Source organism: Tyto alba, unplaced genomic scaffold, assembly GCF_018691265.1.
Source record: "Tyto alba isolate M040663 unplaced genomic scaffold, T.alba_DEE_v4.0 Super-Scaffold_39, whole genome shotgun sequence".
Taxonomy (NCBI): Eukaryota; Metazoa; Chordata; class Aves; order Strigiformes; family Tytonidae; genus Tyto; species Tyto alba.
The window spans coordinates 6550313-6570415 of NW_024881314.1; the positions used below are offsets into that span (position 1 = coordinate 6550313).

General features: G+C 38.2%; 1 protein-coding gene across 2 annotated transcripts in view; it reads left to right on the forward strand.

The window, feature by feature from the left end:
• CA10 (carbonic anhydrase 10) overlaps positions 1-20103 on the forward strand; it is a 208650-nt gene that overhangs the window by 180031 nt on the left and 8516 nt on the right. For both annotated transcript variants that reach the window (XM_042802670.1, XM_042802669.1), the window contains exons 6-7: positions 13947-14042; positions 16416-16488. In XM_042802670.1, coding sequence (XP_042658604.1) covers positions 13947-14042; positions 16416-16488 — 169 coding nt within the window. The remainder of the gene's footprint in view (positions 1-13946; positions 14043-16415; positions 16489-20103) is intronic.

Here is a 20103-nt window from a genome sequence, read left to right on the forward strand (position 1 = left end):
AAATTTAAATCTATTAAATGAAGGTGGGCAACCTCAGTTCTGCGCAGAAATATGGACTGACTTGATAAAACAGCCAAGTTTAGTTGAAATTACAGGGGAAAAAGTAGACAAATTGAAATTTGGATTGGAGCACAAGAGCCAACATCAACTGTGTGTAATGTGGTTGAGAGATGTAATGCCCTGAAGTACTAAAAAATGCATTTTTACATCTCATCCCAAGAGTCTTACAGATTTTTTTCTGGAAATGTCCTAAAAATCTCAACCTTGATGTTCAAACTCACAATTATTTTGAGCAAACCTATTTCCCTGGTGAGTTGCCCTCTTTTCTTCTGCAGCAGATTTCTGCTACTTGACTCCCAGTTCTGCACAAAGTGATTTATTAGAGAGATTGCATTTTTTTTTCCCTTCTGGAAAGTGTCAGTTTCTGAATAAGATCAAATAATCTCCTGTGCTTCAGTATTGACTAATTTTAATTATTAAAACCTTTCTCCCAGGAAAAACTCTTCATGCTGTTTGCTAAGAAACCAGCAATTTTTAATAGAATTCAGGAACTTCTTTTCTTGAGGAGATCAGGGAACACTGGAGACAAAATTCTGAACAAAAACACTGGGCTCACAGTTCAATGACATTTTTTTAAAAAAGTAGGAAGAACTAGATTTTTCCTTTACCTTTTTTCTATTTATGTGTCTGCTTTTAAACTTGCAATAATGGGGTTTGCAAAAACTAGAGTAATAGTAACACATAATTTGTTATGCAGTAAAACTTAATCATATATATTTAATGAATTACAAAGCTAAACACATACTTTGCATATATAGTACACTTATTAAAATCAGAAGTCAATCTTTTATTAGATATCATTTTAGTGATATGCAGTCCCCCATTGCCATAATTTTATATAGGATCATTTCCTCACAACAGCCTAGCAAATTAATATTGTTAAAGTGTCAATGAAAAAAATAGTAGCTACATTCCTATTACAATTTCTCACATTTAAGTTCTCAGGTTTTCACATCATTGACAAATAATTAGATGTTTTATCAAGGTAATGGGATAATTACACTGTTGCTCCGTAAATCAAAATCTAAAGACAGAACTATCTTCATTTAAAGTATAATGCAACTTTGCGTACAGACATTACAAACCAGCATATCTTGCAACAACAACAAATTGTTTACTGCATTATAATGAAATCAAATACATGCTTAATGATGTAAGCTTGACAAATTAATAAAGTAATACATAGAGTCAACATTATCTTCAATTAGGTGTCTACTTCAGTTGAAGAGTTCTTAACCTTATTTTTCAAAATACAGGATTTTTATCTGCTGTAATTTTCAGCTCCATTTCATCTGTACACTAAGAGAAAGGTTCTCTTTGACTGTGCAAGAGCCATACCAGAGGATAATGTACATAACAAAGAAATTAAATAAAGGAAGGGGTGGTAGACACAACATTAGGACTAACTGAAGAAACTACAGCTGGTCGAATTTGTGAACAGTAATTTCATAGGGGAAAAATAAGACAAAACCCACAGGAGACATTGCTTATGTTAAATGATCTTTTCCTGCACATATAACAAAGAGTAATACCATTCCAGTCACTGTGCACCAACATTTGTAAATATTTGCATGATTTTATGAGATTGGCGTGAATTCAAAGCTAACCGCAGTATTTGCCTCAGCCCAGCATTAGTGTCACACTGTGAGCACACAGCTCCCTGCCTACACGGGGAAAGCAGGATCCACGGTTCACTCTTTAAACCCCCCAACCTCCCAAGGGTGTTTTGGCAGGCAGAGGTGGCTGCTGCTGGGGATGGGAGGGCGGCAGGCACCACCTCCTGCGCTCTGCCCCCCTCCTCACTTACAATCAGTAATGCCAGTAAAGGAAATAGTGCTGTGATGAGGAAAGTTGAAAGCTGTTTATTGCAGAGCTGCAGCTGTACCTTTTACAATCCCTCACTTCATTCAGACATTAATCCCCCATGGAAGTGACACTGCAGATCCCCATTCAGTTAGTATTTCGGGGATCTACAGCTCTTCCAGTGGGAACTAGAAGCAGCAAGAAATAAATAGTGTGTGGTATTTGCATGGCAGTCAGAAACATTCTGAATGCCAGGCCCTCTGCCAGCGAGAATAAGGAGCTGCTTTCACAGCCTGACAGAGGCCAGGCTTTCTGCCAGCTGAAAATAGTTTACTACCTGGACAAAACAAATTTCAAAGACTTTTAATTAGATCATCACCCAAAATCACCTCTTCTAATTGCAGAAAGTCCAACAGACTAAAGATTTCTTCAGGAGTTCAGCATTTTGGAGTATGGCACATTCCCTGGGTTTCTTTCATTAAGGGAAAATATCTGTTTGATATTTCAGGTCTTTCCATGCTGGTATTTTCAGCATTTCAGCTACGTAAATTAACCTGCAAATGAATACAGAATGTGTTTTCTAATGGGAATAAAAGCTTTGACTTCTGTTGCCTGATGTAGAAAGCCTGCTGATACAAATTGCAAGTGTGATTTTACTGCTGCTCCTTTCACCACCATCATGTCCAAGAGGCATATTTTGAGTACTATAGGGACTCTGGAGTCATTTGTGTTTTAAACAGACATGTGAAACACTTGTGTTGCTGATCTGAACTGGTGTTGCTACACTCACCACCCTTTCCAGTGAAGAGCGGAATTGCCAGTTAAAAGATCCCAGATCCATAATGAGCCAGATTATATCATGAACACTCACACACAGGATCGCCAAAGCACTCTGTGCTCAGGAACCTCCCTTCCACAAGCCTCAAATCCCATTAAGCAGGTCTGCTTTTAAGGTTAGAAATGATGCACCATGGCTTCATCCTCTGTTAATTCATCCCAATTCCTAAGTGCAGCACTATTCACTATTTTACAAAGAAAAATTCACCCTTTTGTTCATTTAATAGTCATATCTCCCTTCTCAAACAGCCCACAAACACATGGCAGGTACCATATTTCTGTTGGGAGTTGCAGTTGCTTTTCATTATTTTTCACTGACCTTCACTTATTTAAAAACTCGTGTATAAAAGTGTAATTTTGGGGCATATTCACAAAGGTAACTTTCAGCTTTACTTCCTAACATTTAGATGAGCTTTTCAGATGGTTTCTTATTACTAGGAATTCACATTATACAAACATACTACGAGGCAGATGTCATTGGTGTTTAACTAGTCTGGGCAACAATCTCCAGTGAGTTAGGAAAAGGTTGCTACTGTGCTGAAATGTATAATTAGAAAGTTTCTGAAACAAATGGAAGAGGAAGGGTTCTTTTATTGTCTATATGAGGCCAAGACATTTATTTGTTGTGGATGTAGGGAAGCAGCTTCAAGGGATGTTATAAAACAGGAAATTGCAGAAAATGCCTTTAACAAAGAAAACCACTGTTAGATCCTTGAACTTCAACCAACCATGGTATAATTAAGGCTTCTGTGATCATCTTCCTCTGTTTATTTGTAAATGGCACTAATCTGAAGTTGTGTGGATGTACTGAGCTGCTCTTACCATGTGGCAATTTTCAGTGCCCTTTACAAGGTACGCAGAAGAATGTTTCTTATGATAAACAAATGCTGCTGTGTGTAATTTCATGCCCTTTTAATTTATGCTGTACTGCATTTGTTGAGCAGTGTTTGCCAATATCCTACTTTCTTTCACCAAGTCTGCAGATCTAATAAAAAGGCTTTCTTTATAAAAGGTAACTGGCTTAGTTATGACTTCCAAGTGCCAGTTATCTTTCCTACAGAGTATAATGCCACTCAATTCATTTAGAAACAAGATAATTTTATAGTTGTCTGCCTTAAGCTGTACTATCTCATAGTCTTAGATAAGTTATGTCCTCTTGTTTTGTCTGTACTCATTACTTCTCAACTTAAAACTTACTTTTTAAACTACAAATGTGAAACTGTCTCTTACGCAATTTACATAAACAACAAAAGGCAGTTGTACTTCCCTGAGCTTTAAAAGAAGCTTCCAGGATATTCTTAAAGAAAAACTTAAAAAACCCTTGTTTTCTGCCTGCAGGATAGATTTGTGCCTTCTTTCCTCTCAGTGTCTGACTCTGACCCTAAACAGGAAATCCTGGTGTGAAATTTCTTGAAATGATTTCTAAAAATTTGACTCTGTAATGTATCATCTCATCTACCACAGCATTAATATCCTAAAGGACCTTCAATAATTCAATAAAACATTCATTCCAGAAACGCTTTTGGCTATTTTGAGTCAAGCTGGGCTTCCTCAAACTTTTTCTGTGTTTGAGCCCTCAATTTACATTCAAAGATTCAAAGCTGATCACTAGCAATTATATCAGTTTCAAATTGTTTCCCTCTTTTATCAAGCTTTAAATGTTTCCCTGTTATCACTCTTTAAGGTGCTGGCAATCCAAGTGTCCCACAGTCTCCTGCCAAAACTATTTGTATTCTGAGCTTCTTTTTACACCATTTATGGATGATGTGTCACAAATTGTCATGGATGAATAACACAAATTGGACTTCATAACATGACATTATCTAGATGCTTTCCCCAACACCACCAATGTTATATTTGAGCATCTCACAACATTGTTACTGGAGAAGTGCAGTTATTCCCTTGTCAGAGGCAGCAAACTGGGCAGAAATGGTAGGAAGATTTGCTTAATTTTTTAATTTTTAAGATTTTGCATAATTTTCTTAAGTCGTAGGTGAGCAACCCAATCACTAAAGGGGAAGGAGACTCTTGCAAGAAAAAACATGCGTTGATAAGTCATTCAGAAAAATCCCGTGAGGCCCTGTGTGTGTTTTCACATTTAACTGTCAATGGAGACACTACTAATATTTTGCAATTCTACTGGTTTGCAACAGGAAGTCTCAATCTCACCAAGTGCATATGTCCATCCTCCACATTTATGCACCACCTCCCCTTCCCAAAGTGCAAGCAGACCATCTCCCTTCCCACCCTCCCTGCAAGAGCAGCCAGATTCCACACATCCTGTGCTAAGAGCTTCTCCCATCCCACCCCTGCCAGCAGGGAGCGGGGAAGGAGAGGTGACCAAGCCTCGCACCACGGCAGGAGCACTAGTGACAGACTGGATACCTGTGCTAGGCTGAGAACAGGCAACAAAAGAGAGTGTTGGGGTAGGCAGGCAGGAGCTGCTGCCCAAATGCGGTGGACAAGAACTTCCACATACCTCAGATGGGCCATACCAATAGCTTCTTAAAATACATCCTCGATGTTATTTTGTGCTTTCTTCATATACACACCTTTTAGCAATTTTAAAAATGCAAAATCCCATGCTTCGTTTTTGCCACAGAAAAATTATATTCTTAATTTAACAATATACTTCTATACTCCAGAGGGCAGGTAAAACTGATAATGGCCTTATATCTGCTTCTGGTTTGTAATCCTAACACTAACCTTTTCTTTGCTTGCTAGTTAACATCTGGTATTTTAAGCTTGACCACTTTTCCCCTACTAGATTGTAAAATGAGGACAAAAGGAATAAGACCTAGATCAACAACTAGATTTTCACTAGCCCAAATACTATTACCTATTTTTGCTTATTCTTTTATCGGTCTGTGATATTTCTCTGTCTGCTCTTACCCATCACGCTCACCCTTTCAGCAGAAATGTAGCTACAGATGGTACTTTGGCAAGGTAGACTGAGAGCTGTAGTGGCATCACATGTTGTTAGAGAAGGCTTGAACTGTTAATGCATCTCTGTCACACCGTTTGGTGACCTTGCACATGTGTCCTTTAGACTCAACGTCTCAAGGTAACACAGTGAACAACAAAAATAGCACCAACCGCTTCTTCACCACATTTTTGACTTGCAGGAACAATTTTCTGTTGCTTTCTGGATTGACTGCTAAAGAAAAACAGAATTCTCCCAGAAATTCAGAGGACCATTATATAACCGAATCTCCCAAATGGAGTGTTTATACTGAATTCATCATCATGGTGTCTGAGCATCTGTAGTATTTAAAGTGAGAAAACAATTTAAATGTAGTGTGTTATCAGAAAGTCCTGCACGAATCCAGAAATTACGGTAGGCTCATCTAATAGACTCTTTTCCTACATTATCCCTATTCTCTCCTAAGATGTAACTTTTGTAGATGATGGATTGGGTCAGTGCCAAATTACAGCTTGCAATGAAATTTTGCATCAGCCAAGACATAATCAACATTAAACATTTGAGTCTAAGACTTCATTTTGATCCTCACACAAAGTGAATTGCGGAACAGTGTCATTTGTTTATGTTTACCCAGCTCTTGCTTATATGCTAACAATGAATGACAAGAGTGGTTGACTGGCAGGTCAGCCAAAAATACCCCATGTTTAGGGTAATTGGCCGTGGAAGGCTTCAGCAATGACTGCCCTGTCAAAAGTTCTCCTGAAGTCACATAGCAGCCAGCATCACAGACACAACTGTGTTCCTCTGGGGCTCAATTTGGGTTGTTCCTTCATTGTGTTTCTTACTATCTGGAGGAGAGTACACGATTGTGACACTTGGAACAGTTCCAGCAGCACTTGGATGGCAGGAATCCTTCACCTTTTGCATTTATTTTTTCAGCCTATCATTTACTTATTTTTTCAGTGTTAGCACAAAGGTAGAAAGTCCTAATTACAAATTCTGAGACATGCACAGCCAATCTGACCTCTTAAGCTAGTAATTTGTACTTTTTACTGTAGTCCTGTGGATGCTTAAAAGAAACATCAGGTTTTAAATATTGCCTAAAATAGACTTTTTTTGTACTTGCAAATGAATTGAAGTAAGACTTACAAAAGAAATAAGAACATATGAATCTATTAAAGAGAAATACTTCTAAATCTTCTATGCTTCATTCAGGTCATATTTTTCATATTTTCTAGTTGCAGTGGTTGCATATGAACAAGGAATAAGTATGTTTTGCTCTGTTAGTAGCCTTGTCAGTGTAAGATTCCAGATCAGCAGCCAAAATGGCTGTGCTGCTTCAGATCTGATTCTCACCAACCTCTTTTCAAAGTACTATTAAACACCCAGTTAGAGTATCTTCAAACAGATGCCCCAGAAAGTTTAAGACTCTCACTCACCATTCATTTCTATGTCTGCATATTGAGATAACTGCTTTAAACATAAAGCAGGTGATGCTACTTTTTTTTTTTACCCCCCCAAGAGCCATAATATATGCTGAGAATAATACACAGTGTTAACTACTTACCCAGGATACCTGGATAAAACTCAGTGTTGAACACCATTTGTTGAACAGAGGTACTGCAAGCTAGTTCTTGCTACCAACTGGTCTAATGAAGTGTCCGACACCATTTGCAGATTAAGTGCTAACTTCTAGCTTATCATTATTCTTAGTAAAGTAGATTTTGCACCTAAGTGTAGCTAACCCTTCACTGTATTTCCACTTTACTGCATGATGCATTATTGCATTTCTCTGAACATCCTTTTATACAGCTGTCTGCTTGGAAGCAGGAAGAAAACAAGTTCCCTCTTTGCACATCCTGGTCTCGAAATCAGAGAGACGTGGTTTTGATGGTTGGAACACTCAGTGGATAAGGAATTGGCTGGATGGTCACACTCAAAGAGTTGTGCTCAACAGCCCGATGTCCGAGTTGAGAGCACTGACAAGGGGCGTTGCTCGCGGGTCAGTACTGGGACCGGTGCTGTTTAACATCTCTGTCAGCAACATGGACAGTGGTTCTGAGCGCACCTGCAGCAAGTTCTCCGATGACACCGAGCTGTGTGGTGCCATCGACAGGCTGGAGGCAAGGGATGCCATCCAGAGGGACCTGGACAGGCCGGGGAGGTGGGCCCGGGCAAACCTCCTCAAGTGCAACAAGGCCGAGTGAGAGCTCCTGCCCGTGGGTTGAGGCGATCCCAAGCACAACTCCAGGCTGGGCAAGGAGTGGATTGAGAGCAGCCCTGCGGAGAAGGACTTGGGGTGGTGGTGGATGGAAAATGGACTAGGAGCCAGCAATGAGCGCTCGCAGCCCAGAAAGCCAACCGTGCCCTGGGCTGCATCAAGAGAAGTGTGGCCAGCAGGTCGAGGGAGGGGATTGTCCCCCTCTACTCCACTCTTGCGAGACCCCACCTGCAGTGCTGTGTCCAGCTCTGGGGTCCCCAGGGTGAGAAGGACACAGACCTGCTTGAGCAGGTCCAGAGGAGGCCACAAAGGTGATTGGGGGGCTGGAGCAGCTCCCCTGGGAGGCCGGGCTGAGAGAGTTGGGGGGTTCAGCCTGGAGAAGAGAAGGCTCTGGGGAGACCTGAGAGTGGCCTCCCAGGGCTTGAAGGGGGAACAGGGAAGGTGGGGAGGGACTCTGGGTCAGGGGGTGGGGGGATAGGATGAGGGGTGATGGTTTTGACCTGAAAGAGGGGAGATTTAGATTAGACATAAGGCAGAAATTCTCCCCTGTGCGGGGGGTGAGGCACTGGCCCAGGGTGCCCAGAGCAGCTGTGGCTGCCCCCTCCCTGGAAGGGTTCAAGGCCAGGTTGGACGGGGCTGGGAGCCCCCTGGGCTGGGGGAAGGGGGCCCTGCCCGGGGCAGGGGGGTTGGCACTAGATGATCCTTAATGTCCCTTCCATCTCAAACAGTTCTATGATTCTATATGATTCTTAGTCTTTCTATTTTAAGTAAAATAGAATTATAATCCTTTTTATTTATCTAGGATACAATTGCTGGCATATTGCTATAAAGGTGGATGACAAGCCTTTCTATTAAATCAGTACTTTATAGGCATTTATTTTAAATCATTAAATAACTGTCAAAAGCAGTAAAAAAACCTCAAACCACATTTGTCAGCGACAGCCTAAAGAACCTCAGTTTTAATAGAGAGAACATCAAAGAGAGTCAGAGAGATAAAATTATTTCAAACAAATGTGTTTTGCACTTCTCCTTTGTTATATTAAACTAAGTTAATGTTTTTAACTGATTTTAATCTTAAAACCACAGTATTTTGCTAAAATGCTAAGTAAACTGCTGGAAGGATAGGTGGTCATGTAAAATTTATTTTACCAATTTACCAACAATGTAAGAGTATGTCACTGCTGTGGACTTAGACATAAAAAAAAATAACAAACAGGTAGACCTACAGATTAATAAGTATGTGGGTAATACTACCTTGGCAGACCCTAGCATTTCATGTAGAGTACCCCATGCATGAGAAAAAGATGGTTTTGTTTTTCAAAAGGCAATTACTGTGAATTGTAATTTCTACCATCTTAAACAGCATTCTTCTGAGCCCACTAACAGCCCAGTTCTCCAGCTGGTACTTTGAACAGGCTCACTGAAAGCAAAAAGGGGACTGAGAACTGGACCAGAGAGTTATAGTTCTTATCCTGCTTGGACTGTAATCACTTGTGCTTTGAGCAGGCCAAGAGCATCCACCAAGATGCAAGAATTAAATACATACAATCGTAGTGCATTCTCCTTGCATGTTGGTGAATGTGTGTGCGAACAAACAAGGAGTGATTATTACAAGAATTCAGGAAAAGACAACATTAACATCTAGCTCCAAATCCTAACCAATTATGAAAAAACTGCAATTAACTTTTTTTCTTTCTTGAATATTCCATGGGATATTTAAGCCTAAAAAAAAATCCTTCATCACTTGACGAAGATAGGAAAATTCCACTGCATCACTGCCAGTTATTGGGTCCAATGAATCAAGACAAATCAGGACCATGGGTTCTAAGGAGCCTGATGCATGTTCTCACAAGTGGTGCTATACCTTTCTATGAAGCAGAAGATACATTTAATTTAAGACAAATCTAAAAATATTTCTGTCAGCCACACAAATTACACATCCTAGAACCTGAGAACATTTTAAAAAAACGCTCATTTCTTGCACAAAGTGAAGACCTCAGATCTCATACCTGTTTGGATCCACTAAATTAATATTGTAAATAACTTAGGTGATATGACATTACTGCTCTTTCCAAAGGGTTTTACAAGACCTGTAAGAGCAACTATATTTTAACACTGAAATATCAACTGTTATTAATAGGTTTTAACTCATTAAAATTATTTTCCTCACTAGACACCTGCCATGCAGAACTTACATTTATTTTGCTGGTTCTACTAAACTTCGGATAAATAAAAATGTTTAGGTTTTTTTTCCTTAATGAGATCTTATCCACTTTTTACAAGGACTCTGATTCAAAACAAACATTTAACTTGTCATCTTGAGCAATTTCATTTGCTTTTGTTCCCTGCTGTGAGGGAAACATGTTTTGTGCTTGCTCTCAATCAGGTATCCTAACAGTTTATCAGGTAGCACAGCGTAATACAAATATTATAGTTACAGATTAGTTGTTCCCTGCTGCCATTTACTTCATGGTTTAGATCCCTTGCCATTTACAAATAAAAATGTTTATGCACTCAATTATAACACTTCCAAGTGAGAATAAAGGGTATTGCATTCCTCCAAAGAGGACTATGGAAATATTTGTCTGTAAAGTACTGTAATACTCTAAATTCCCTCGGTTTCATATTTCCCCATGTCTCACTGTGGCAGAACTTCTCAGAGTGATCTAGCGTTTATAAAATGGTTATGCATGCACACTAGATCAGATCCCTGTAATTCACGGAATGGCTTTGTCCAAGTTAAAAAAAATGCTAAAAGATTGCTGAAAAGAATCCCTGAAATTTTTGGCACCCACAACTATGAGCAGAGCAAACTGCCTCCTTTTGCTTAGCCAAAGAGCCTTGGTCAAACACCACAGAAAATATCCTGCTACTAGCACTGCCCAAAGATGCACGTTTCACCTTTGTGAAGGATCAAGAAAAAAAGCAAAATGCACTGCAGAGGAAAAACAGTACAACGTGAGTACCATGCATACAGGGCTGAACTTTATCAAACTACAGCAACAAACAGGCTATTACCATTATAAACACACATTGCATGTGTTGGGAAAGGGAATTAGATGTTTTCCCCACAGTGGCCAGAACATGAGCCATAATAGCCTATCTGTAGTTTTTTGCCGCAAAGACAGAGCCTGCCAGGCCGAGGAGAGTGTGCTCAGGAGATGACTCCTAACATACTGCCGTCAGCTCCTGCTGACATTCCCAGCACCGCCAACCTCAGGTGTCTAAAAAGTGCAGTGTCTGCTCCTGGTCCAATGCACATTCTTGGGTGATGGAACAAGGGCACATTCTGGATTTTCATCAGCTAAAAGAGAGTAATTAATCTTAATTCTCTTCTTCTCCCTGAAAAATAGAACTTCTATGGCTTGAGGAAAACAAAGAGCTATCATTCGTACTGTGGCAAATTAATCTTAAATGGGGAACCTTCCAAAGAAAATCGATAGCTTGTAACAAGATTCTGTATTGTGTTTGAGCCCTGAAACTGAAACTAGAATCAAGTGCTACTTTCAGCATTGCAAGTTTGCTCTTGTTGTGCTTGGGTTTTAATACAATGTCATCATTAGAAAAAGTGAGATCTTTCACATATGAGCAATTTCAGTTATGTGTGGCTTCACCTTCACAGAAGACTCTAGTAATATTTTATACAGACTATAAGGGTTTATAACTATTTCAGGACATCTTTAAATAAATTATTCTCAAAATAAGGAATTTAATACAATTTTTTTTTTTTTATCCTGCTCATAATATTTCATATCTAAGACATCTTTATTCATTTGTACATTTCTAAATCAGTCTGTTCCATATAACCAGCTTTGAAAACGATGTCTCCTTACATGGTCAATCTTTAAAAAAAAAAAAAGAAAAAAAGAAAAAGAAAAAACCTAATGAATTTAACCATGGTGCCATGGAAACAGTTTTAAAATTAATTTGGCTGCAGGGAAGAAGGCTACAACTCCAACACAGAGAAAGTGACAGCTTTCAGAAGAAAAAAAGTCTGTCTTCATTCAGAACTGGGGTCTTTGAGAAACAATAAAGCATGACAAGGGGATCTTTTCAACCTACAGTGAAGCAAGATTTCTCAAGCACATTCTCCAAAACGGTTCATTACCAAACTGAGATGTGACAAAGAGGAGCAGAGTGGTGCAGAGTCATACAAACCTGCAAGAATGGGAAACTTGAAATTAAAACTGCTTGAAAGCACTGGTAAAGAATGCTGAAGTTCTCAGACAAGTACTTTTATTGTAACGACAGCATGATACAGGGTGGAGAGAACATCTATAGATCAGGAAAGGAAATAACTATTCTAATTTCTAATCAGTTTAAGCTTGTTAACTCCTTCCCATAAATATGTATCAACTGCCTGCCGTCTGGGCGTGAATTCTACATAGAGTGAATTGTGTCTCCTTCTGACACGGAGAAAGGTCTCCATCAGAGCCAGGACACTGTTATGTGCCAAGGCCCATATCACTCACTGCAATATAATGTATAATGCAAGACTAGAACTGCACTAGACAGTAGGGTCCTTGCAGAGAGTCCAGGAGAAATATCCTATATGTGGTCATATATACTTCAGGAATTCTATTTCCGTAAGTCCCGCCAGTAAAAATGAGAGTTTGACGTTGATTCAGGGTTTCCATAGGTGGAAGGAGAATTTGGTCCTTACTTTTACCCATTCCTGCACTAGACATTTTGGTTTGTTAGATAAATTAAGTTAATCTAATTCATCATTATTCTAGGACGTTCTACAGAAGGAATTCTAGTCTAAAGCAGATTTCATCACTTATTTCCTTGATAATTCAGTAGTTAGCTTGGCTGCCAGAGTCAGCAGTTGTACATAAAAAGAAAAATATGTTATTAAGCCTAAAAATTTCAGTGAGTGCACAGTCCCCAGAACCATGATGTTATCAGAGTTCAGTAGTATCACAAAGTGATGACTAATGAGCCTATAACCTTTATGTGTGTAGAGTAAATACTCTCATTAATTCCTTACAAGACCTTTCGAGAACATACTGCATCCATCCTGCCTCCTAGCTGTCAGAATTTAGTAGATGACTTCATTGGCTACTTTGACATTTTTACTTTTTTGTTCCAGTTTGGTTTGTTTGCTTGCCTTAAAAAATGCCTACTGTGTGAATTGTAAAAAGGTCAACCAATAGTTCCCAGTCCAGACAGGACAAAAGTAACTGAAATTAACACATTATAGCAGCAATTTTGACCCTCACCCTATTTTTTTTTTTTTTTTGGTCTGTGAACCATTAGCTGTAAATAGTAAAGCTATGTGCCAAAGATCTAACGTTACTAATGCAAGTATTTTCTTTCCTTTCAGAATCCATTACCTCATTTTACATCAATGTCCAAGCACTAAAACAGTATTGCTAAGAGATTTGGGGGTGGGGGAGGCTACAAATTGCAATATAAATGGTAACAGTGCCCAGTGATCCCAGACAAATCAAATACCATTGTTCTGGGTAAGACGTTTACATATGCAGGGAGAGAGACGAACTGTGCCTTCATAATTTAAAAATTCCAGCAAATCATAAAACTAAAAAGCAGAAGGAAAGCTGTAGGAGCTAAGGAGAACCTGGTTAACAATAATAGAGTAAGTGCCTAACTGTAGGAGCTTTTGTAACCAAGTTTGTAAAATTTGGGGCCAATGAATATTAGTATTTTGAATTCCGCGAGTGCTGGTTTAAACAGTTCCAAACCCATATCCCATATGTTTCTTCAAATATTTCAACCCCTGACTCCTCTGTGTTTGGCTTGAGGCTGAAAAAAAGATTACTTGATGCCCATGGCAAGTGCTGTTGCAACAGGGAAATGATGTCAACCCCTGCAGTGCAATTCATAACTTGATGTGGGTAAATTCACTTACTGGCAATTTAGAAGAAAACATGCTGGTGCTGTGCCAGTTGGAGCCAGATGGTGACTGAAATTATTAAAATCATGCATGCTGCAAACCTCTGAAAAATTGCAGTTACAAAATATCCTAAGCATAGACGGGATCCTAATACAAACCAATTGGTGTATAGAGAGTATTTGCAAACAGTGAATGGTATGATTTGCTACTGTTTAATTGTAGTCTTTCCTTTCCCTGTTTTCTAGGTTCAACTAATCCACTATAACCATGAGCTGTACACAAATGTCACAGAAGCTGCAAAGAGTCCCAATGGATTGGTGGTAGTTTCCATATTTATGAAAGTACGTATTGAGCATTATCAATACCTAATGTATAGACAAATGCACTTTTCCCATGAGCTGTAAATCCAGGAACTGGACTCCTCACTACATTCTAGCAATGCTTAGAGGTTCTGATCTGGAATCCAGAGACAGCATCTAGGAACTGAACACCCAATCTCTGCTCCAGAAGCTTTTACAATGTAACAGAAGGAAAATGAAAACGGATAAGGGAAGAGGAAAAAAACAATCCTTATATCATAAACATCACTCATAATACTTTAATGGCTATGACAAAAGTTACTAATTTTGCAGATTTGTTTTTTCTTCAATGAAAAATGGTATTCATTCAATTGAAAGTAAATCTCTTCTAGTAGGTTGAGGCCCTGGGAAAGAGGATATGTTTGCTCTCTGGGAAAGAGGACATGCTGATGTTTCCAAGTCAGCAAAATAGATTTTTCTCACCATGTTATTTAAAACAGCTTAAACTATCAAACCTGAAAGAACGTTAAAAATGTAACTCTTAATATCTTCCATTTCACAAAGCTAGAAAGATGTGAGGATTTTGTAATATTTCAGTCTCCATCCTGTTATGTTCAAGATGCATGATAATATCTATTAATTACAGTAATCTAGCATTGAACTCAAGACTTATTAGTTTACTCAAAACTCCCTAATTACCTTGGAGAAACCTTTTCTCTCATTTTATATGAAGAAAGCATTTCCCCAAAATATGTTGTCCCTATTCTGCCGTTATGTACCTCTGTTTTATCAGTCTAAAAAAGCATGTATTTCTGAATAAGTGCTTCATGCTTAAAAAAATAGCTTTCCCTCATCAGACTTACACATTGGATATCTATTAATTCCCTTTAGTACTCTCTAATCCCATTTCATGAGGTAAAGTTTCTGACAAAGCATTAACCTCAGAATTAAAATATACATTTCACAGAGCATATTGAATAATTAGATATGAAAATTCCCTTTTATACTGGTGCAATATTTAAGATAGATATCTGGGGTACCTTTTTTCATCCAAAATGTATTGTATTACAACCCAAAAATCTGACTTGAATTCACACAAAAGGATAAAATTGAAGCAAGCCTTCAAAATGCCTAGCATGCCAGTTTTGTCTAAATTATGCATCGCTCATGTACTTGCCGAGTTGCACACCTCTTGTAATGAGCAACAAATTTAGTATCTGCCTCACTGTATTTTTCTCTAGGCCTGCCACACTGGCATGAAAACATGTGTTCTATTTTAAATGTCCAAAGTTAGAAAAAACTTCTAAGTGGAGAAGTAACTATCAGAATTTCCACAAAATGGAACCTGAATGGAATTTTTCTGAAGGCTACCTGTCAAAGAGAGCTGGATTGCAGTTTGTCCTATAGCCCATTTATTTTCCTAAATGTTAATGAAACTTTTTGTGAAGTTTTCCATTTTCAAAATAAATTTATTTCATTCTGGATAAATGCTAGATGTATAACAGCAGCATCCAGTGTCTGATAAAAAAAAACTACATCACAGAATAATTGAAAGATAAGTAGGATATTAGAGGGCTAGCTAAAAAGCTATTAAAATGTATCCATTAAAAAAATGACGCTGATTTTGTTGCTAGCCAAAAATAATTTTGCCACGTGCCGTGCAATAAAATCTCTCATTAGATTATTGTTGATAATCAACAATGATATTGTTGATAAAGCATATGCATTCCCCTCTTCCCTTCCCCCTCCCCCTCCCTCTCCCCCTGCTCCCTGCCCCCCCCCCCCCCAAAAAAAAAAAAGCAAGAAACCCAAAAAAACTCCCAAAACATAACAACAATGCCCCTAAGCCCTCTGTAATTTTCCTCTAAATCCTCTTCAGGTATGCTTATGTTAATGTAGACTGAACATTTTATGTTTATGTATACATATTTGTGAATGCATGTGGGTGAAATTTAGGCGTTTCCAACCTGTATGCAAAACAAAGGGAAGAGAGATTTTATTTGCAATCTTAATAGTCCGCTGCAAGGAAAGTGTATTTCTCAATAAATATAAAAATAATAGAATACTGTATGAAAATCCTACCTAATTATATTAACCACCTTCAAATCCCATCAAACCTGTTGGAGAAGAAACCTGTAGTCACACTTGTATTCAGGCATTAATTTCTATTCATCCTGTTCTCCCATCCCTGGATTTTTGGATTTATTTTTAGATACTGTCATTCTAACAAGTTTTGTTAGAAAAATATCTAAGTAATTATTTTCTCTTCCCACAACAGTGAAATAAAAGGCAGAAACAATTTGGAAGAGTGGCAGGAGAGAGAGAATGAATGTGTGTGTGTGCATTTCCAGTGACATTTCCAGAAAGGAAATGCTTATGAGAAGATTTTGACATTGTACATTTTCGCTTCTGTAGGTATCTGAATCATCAAATCCATTTCTAAATCGTATGCTTAACAGAGACACCATAACAAGAATAACGTATAAAAGTAAGTTTCTTTTAATTTACTATGGCTAACAGCTGTATGCTTTACTTCAAATAATGTCTGTAGTGATCCATTGAAACAAGAGGCACTTCATTATGGGAAAAAATTATAAAGTTTGCATTGCCAGCAACTCTGCATGAGAAACTTGGGAGCCTGAAAAATCTAGTAAGATCATCAGTTCATCAAATTAATTCGAAGTCTATTTTATGTTTGAACAAGCAATAAATTAATGAAATTATACCTAGCAAACACATATACTGTATTCACACAGAATACTCAGGAGAAACTGCCTACTGTTAGCAATAAAAGTAACATGCAGAGCAGCCTGGATTATATCAAATCAAGTTATGTCAAGATGCTCCATCATTAACTGTGGATTTAGTATTCATTAATGCTCTCTTTTTGTAAGGAAAAGTTATGATATTTCTATTCAACTATTGCTGCATTTAATGGATATATAAAGAGATCATTAACATAGCATGTATATTTGTTGTGTTCACATTTGGAAAGCCTTTAACAGATAATGTTCAATAATTCCATGTTCGTATATTGAACTTATGGAAAACTGGAGCTTAAATGTCAGTGAAAATTAGACTAGTTTAGAGAAAGTCATGAAAAATACGTATATCTCAATGGAACAAATTAGATCTAATCTCCTGCAAACTCTATTCCCTTTGTCAAATATTCACTTGAATTCTAAGTGGCCATTAAATTAATAAGTTAAATGATACCAGAATTTAACTTTCAGAATGCCCACACCAAACTGAAAAAATAAGTAAAATAAGTACTGTAAAACTCAGCCTTAATTTTTTATTCTATAAACAATGACTTCGTGTTTTTCATAGACTTTATTAATTGTGCTTTTGTTTATGAAATATGGGACAGAGTTGCTTATAATAACTGGAATGAGACTGGTTGTCAGGACTCCAGGATTTGTTGCAAAATTCTACTAGGGTTTGTCTCAGTTCACCTCTCTGTAAATGTAATATATTGTACTATATACTCTACAACAAGGTAGTGTTGTTACTTGGAAAACTTTGTATCTGAAAGTCCAGAGATGTCAAATGTCCATTTAACTTCAGCAAAAGTCACTGAACTTCAGGTTCATGAGTGAAAGGTTCAGAGAGATTTCTATACATGTCCCTAAAGTACAGAGTCCAGTTTCTTTCCATGGACTCCATCTTTTCCTCCTTCCCATAAAACCAGGATTGCAAAAAGAAGTGTAGATCTGAGACCAACATAAAGTGAAAGCAGTTTACCAACTAATTCCTGAACAAGAAAGCACTAAAAATACTGAGTTTTGCTGTACAATACGGAATTTGAACAATGGAGCCAACCAACCCCATTTTGAAATAAACAGTTCTTTGCCCTCTCCTATAACACACACCTTTCTTCCCACGGATGCTTCTTTAATTTTGCCTTACAGTTAACAAATCTTGTTACATCTTTGGTCCAAATAAGAGGCCTCTATTATGATAAAACTCTTTTCTCCACAATATCTGTAGAAAGGAAGGCAACAAGTGGTTCCCTTCAGAACATTTTTTCCATAGTGTTCTATCAGTATGAAATGTCATCTTCTCTGCATGGAAGAAGCAGGAGATTAGCCCAGTTTTTAAACTGCCTGTCTTGATTCCTTGCAAAAACACAGCAATACTGTTCTGTAAGAGCTTCCTGCCTACCAGTGCTGCTGCAGCATCCTGGAGACAGGAAATTATGGTTAATGCTGTATGTGCTTTTTCAGGCTCTTTCATTCCCAAATTACATACTCCTGGCTTCTGTCTGGGGACCAGCCAGCAGATCTGTGACTGTACCACTTAGGAAGCTGCTTTTCCCTAAGTACACACACACACAGACCTGTCAGGTCTCACACACTGAATAAGAGAAGACTCCTGCCTTGCTTTTCCCATCACATCAGCTGTATCTCAGCCTTTTTTTGTACCTTTTGGCCCCACATGCTACAATGACTGACCAGCAGAGCAAAGACTAGACAACTTGTGATGGCTCAGAGCAGAAAAGAGGCCAACAATTAGGGATATACAGCTCCACAGGGTGGGAAGGCACTGGCAGCACCTCTCTCCTGTTGCATGAGTGAGCACGCAACTGTTGCCCACACCATCAGAGAAGCATATGGTCTCAATACCAAATATTTCATATGCACGCTGTGCTTAGAAGTGGGCACTCCTCTCTGGAGCTGACAGCGTCCTACAACCTTTCATGGGTTGTTGTACCTCTTTAGAAGGAAAACGCAATTCCAATCACACCTAATTTGGATTTACTAAATGAAATTTCACATGAAGATGAACACATAGCATAGGCTGCAAAATCAATGATTAACGGAACTGTTTCAATTTTTAACCACTGTTATCACTAACAAGTTTATCTGTTAAAATGAAATCCTTGGTAGATACAATGCACATAATATTCTGCAGGGCATTAGGTTACTTACTGTAGTAACAAGTATCGACTTGGAATTTTTTAGTGTAAATTGAGAACGTAAAAATGTTATTGAAAGTAATTTTGCAGTTGTCTCACTTGATGGATTATAGCATCGTTGCTGAAAACTAATTTTACCTCTTACATTGCAAGGATTTCTACTCTGCCTTTAGCAGCTGGAGTTTTTTAGCTCGTGCTTTAGGGGTCCACTCCTGAAGTCAATACTCAGCAGGCTGCTGACAAAATGACCAGTCCCAGTGTGCTCAAAGGGAGCGTGGAGCGAATGTTAAGTGGAGCATAGGTTCAGAGTCAGGACAGATAGTAACATAACTAAACTACTTTTTTTAAAGAACAGCAACAAAATTAAGAACTATCTATGCTGCTGCATGAACTTTCCATGGGCAAAATGCATTAAAAGGGGAATTTCTACTCTTAGATATTAATGGCTACAGTGAAGTAAAATGGACCCCAAGGAATTTTTAAGCACATTTTAAATGCTTATTTTATTCTGTTATCATAGCCCAAAGAATCTACAGTGAAATAGTTGAAACAAGTGTTCTTTCAAATAGGCTTTAGTCAGAAGCTATGTGAATATCTCTAACGGAAAGCTACTTTAATATTCCTCTTTAAGTATGACATTTGATGGAATAAGTTCGCTTTCTTTCAGAACAGTTATGCTGCATTAATTTTCACCCAATGTTTGCTTAACATTGGAAAGAAGTAACATTTTAGATTCCCAAAATTCCATATGAAAATTTGGTTGTGTCATTCTCCACCAAAATACTGTCATATGTTCAGCTAGGCAGAACAGCTGTAAAATTCTGAATTTCCTCAAATTCAATCTTTGGCTAATTTATAGATAACGTACAAGTGAATAAACTATTCTGATCTTGAGAGGTTATCCTGAAAAAGCTTATGATTCAGATTTCTGGAAATAAGAACCTATTAATTTCTCAAGGTTCATATTTCAGTGCATTCTTTGAAGGACTAAGCTCTTGCAGCTCCTGTCAGAAGCAGTAAAAGCTCAGCAGTCTCAAGCCAGGCCCCAGGGGACTAACCTCAGGTATTCAAAATGAGTCTCTGTCAGCCTGGGTCTAAGTGACTTATGAAGGCTGGTAAATGGAGAAACTGCTTCAGGATTAAAAAGATGAGGCTCTCTATGTGCATTACCATTCTAATTTAGTT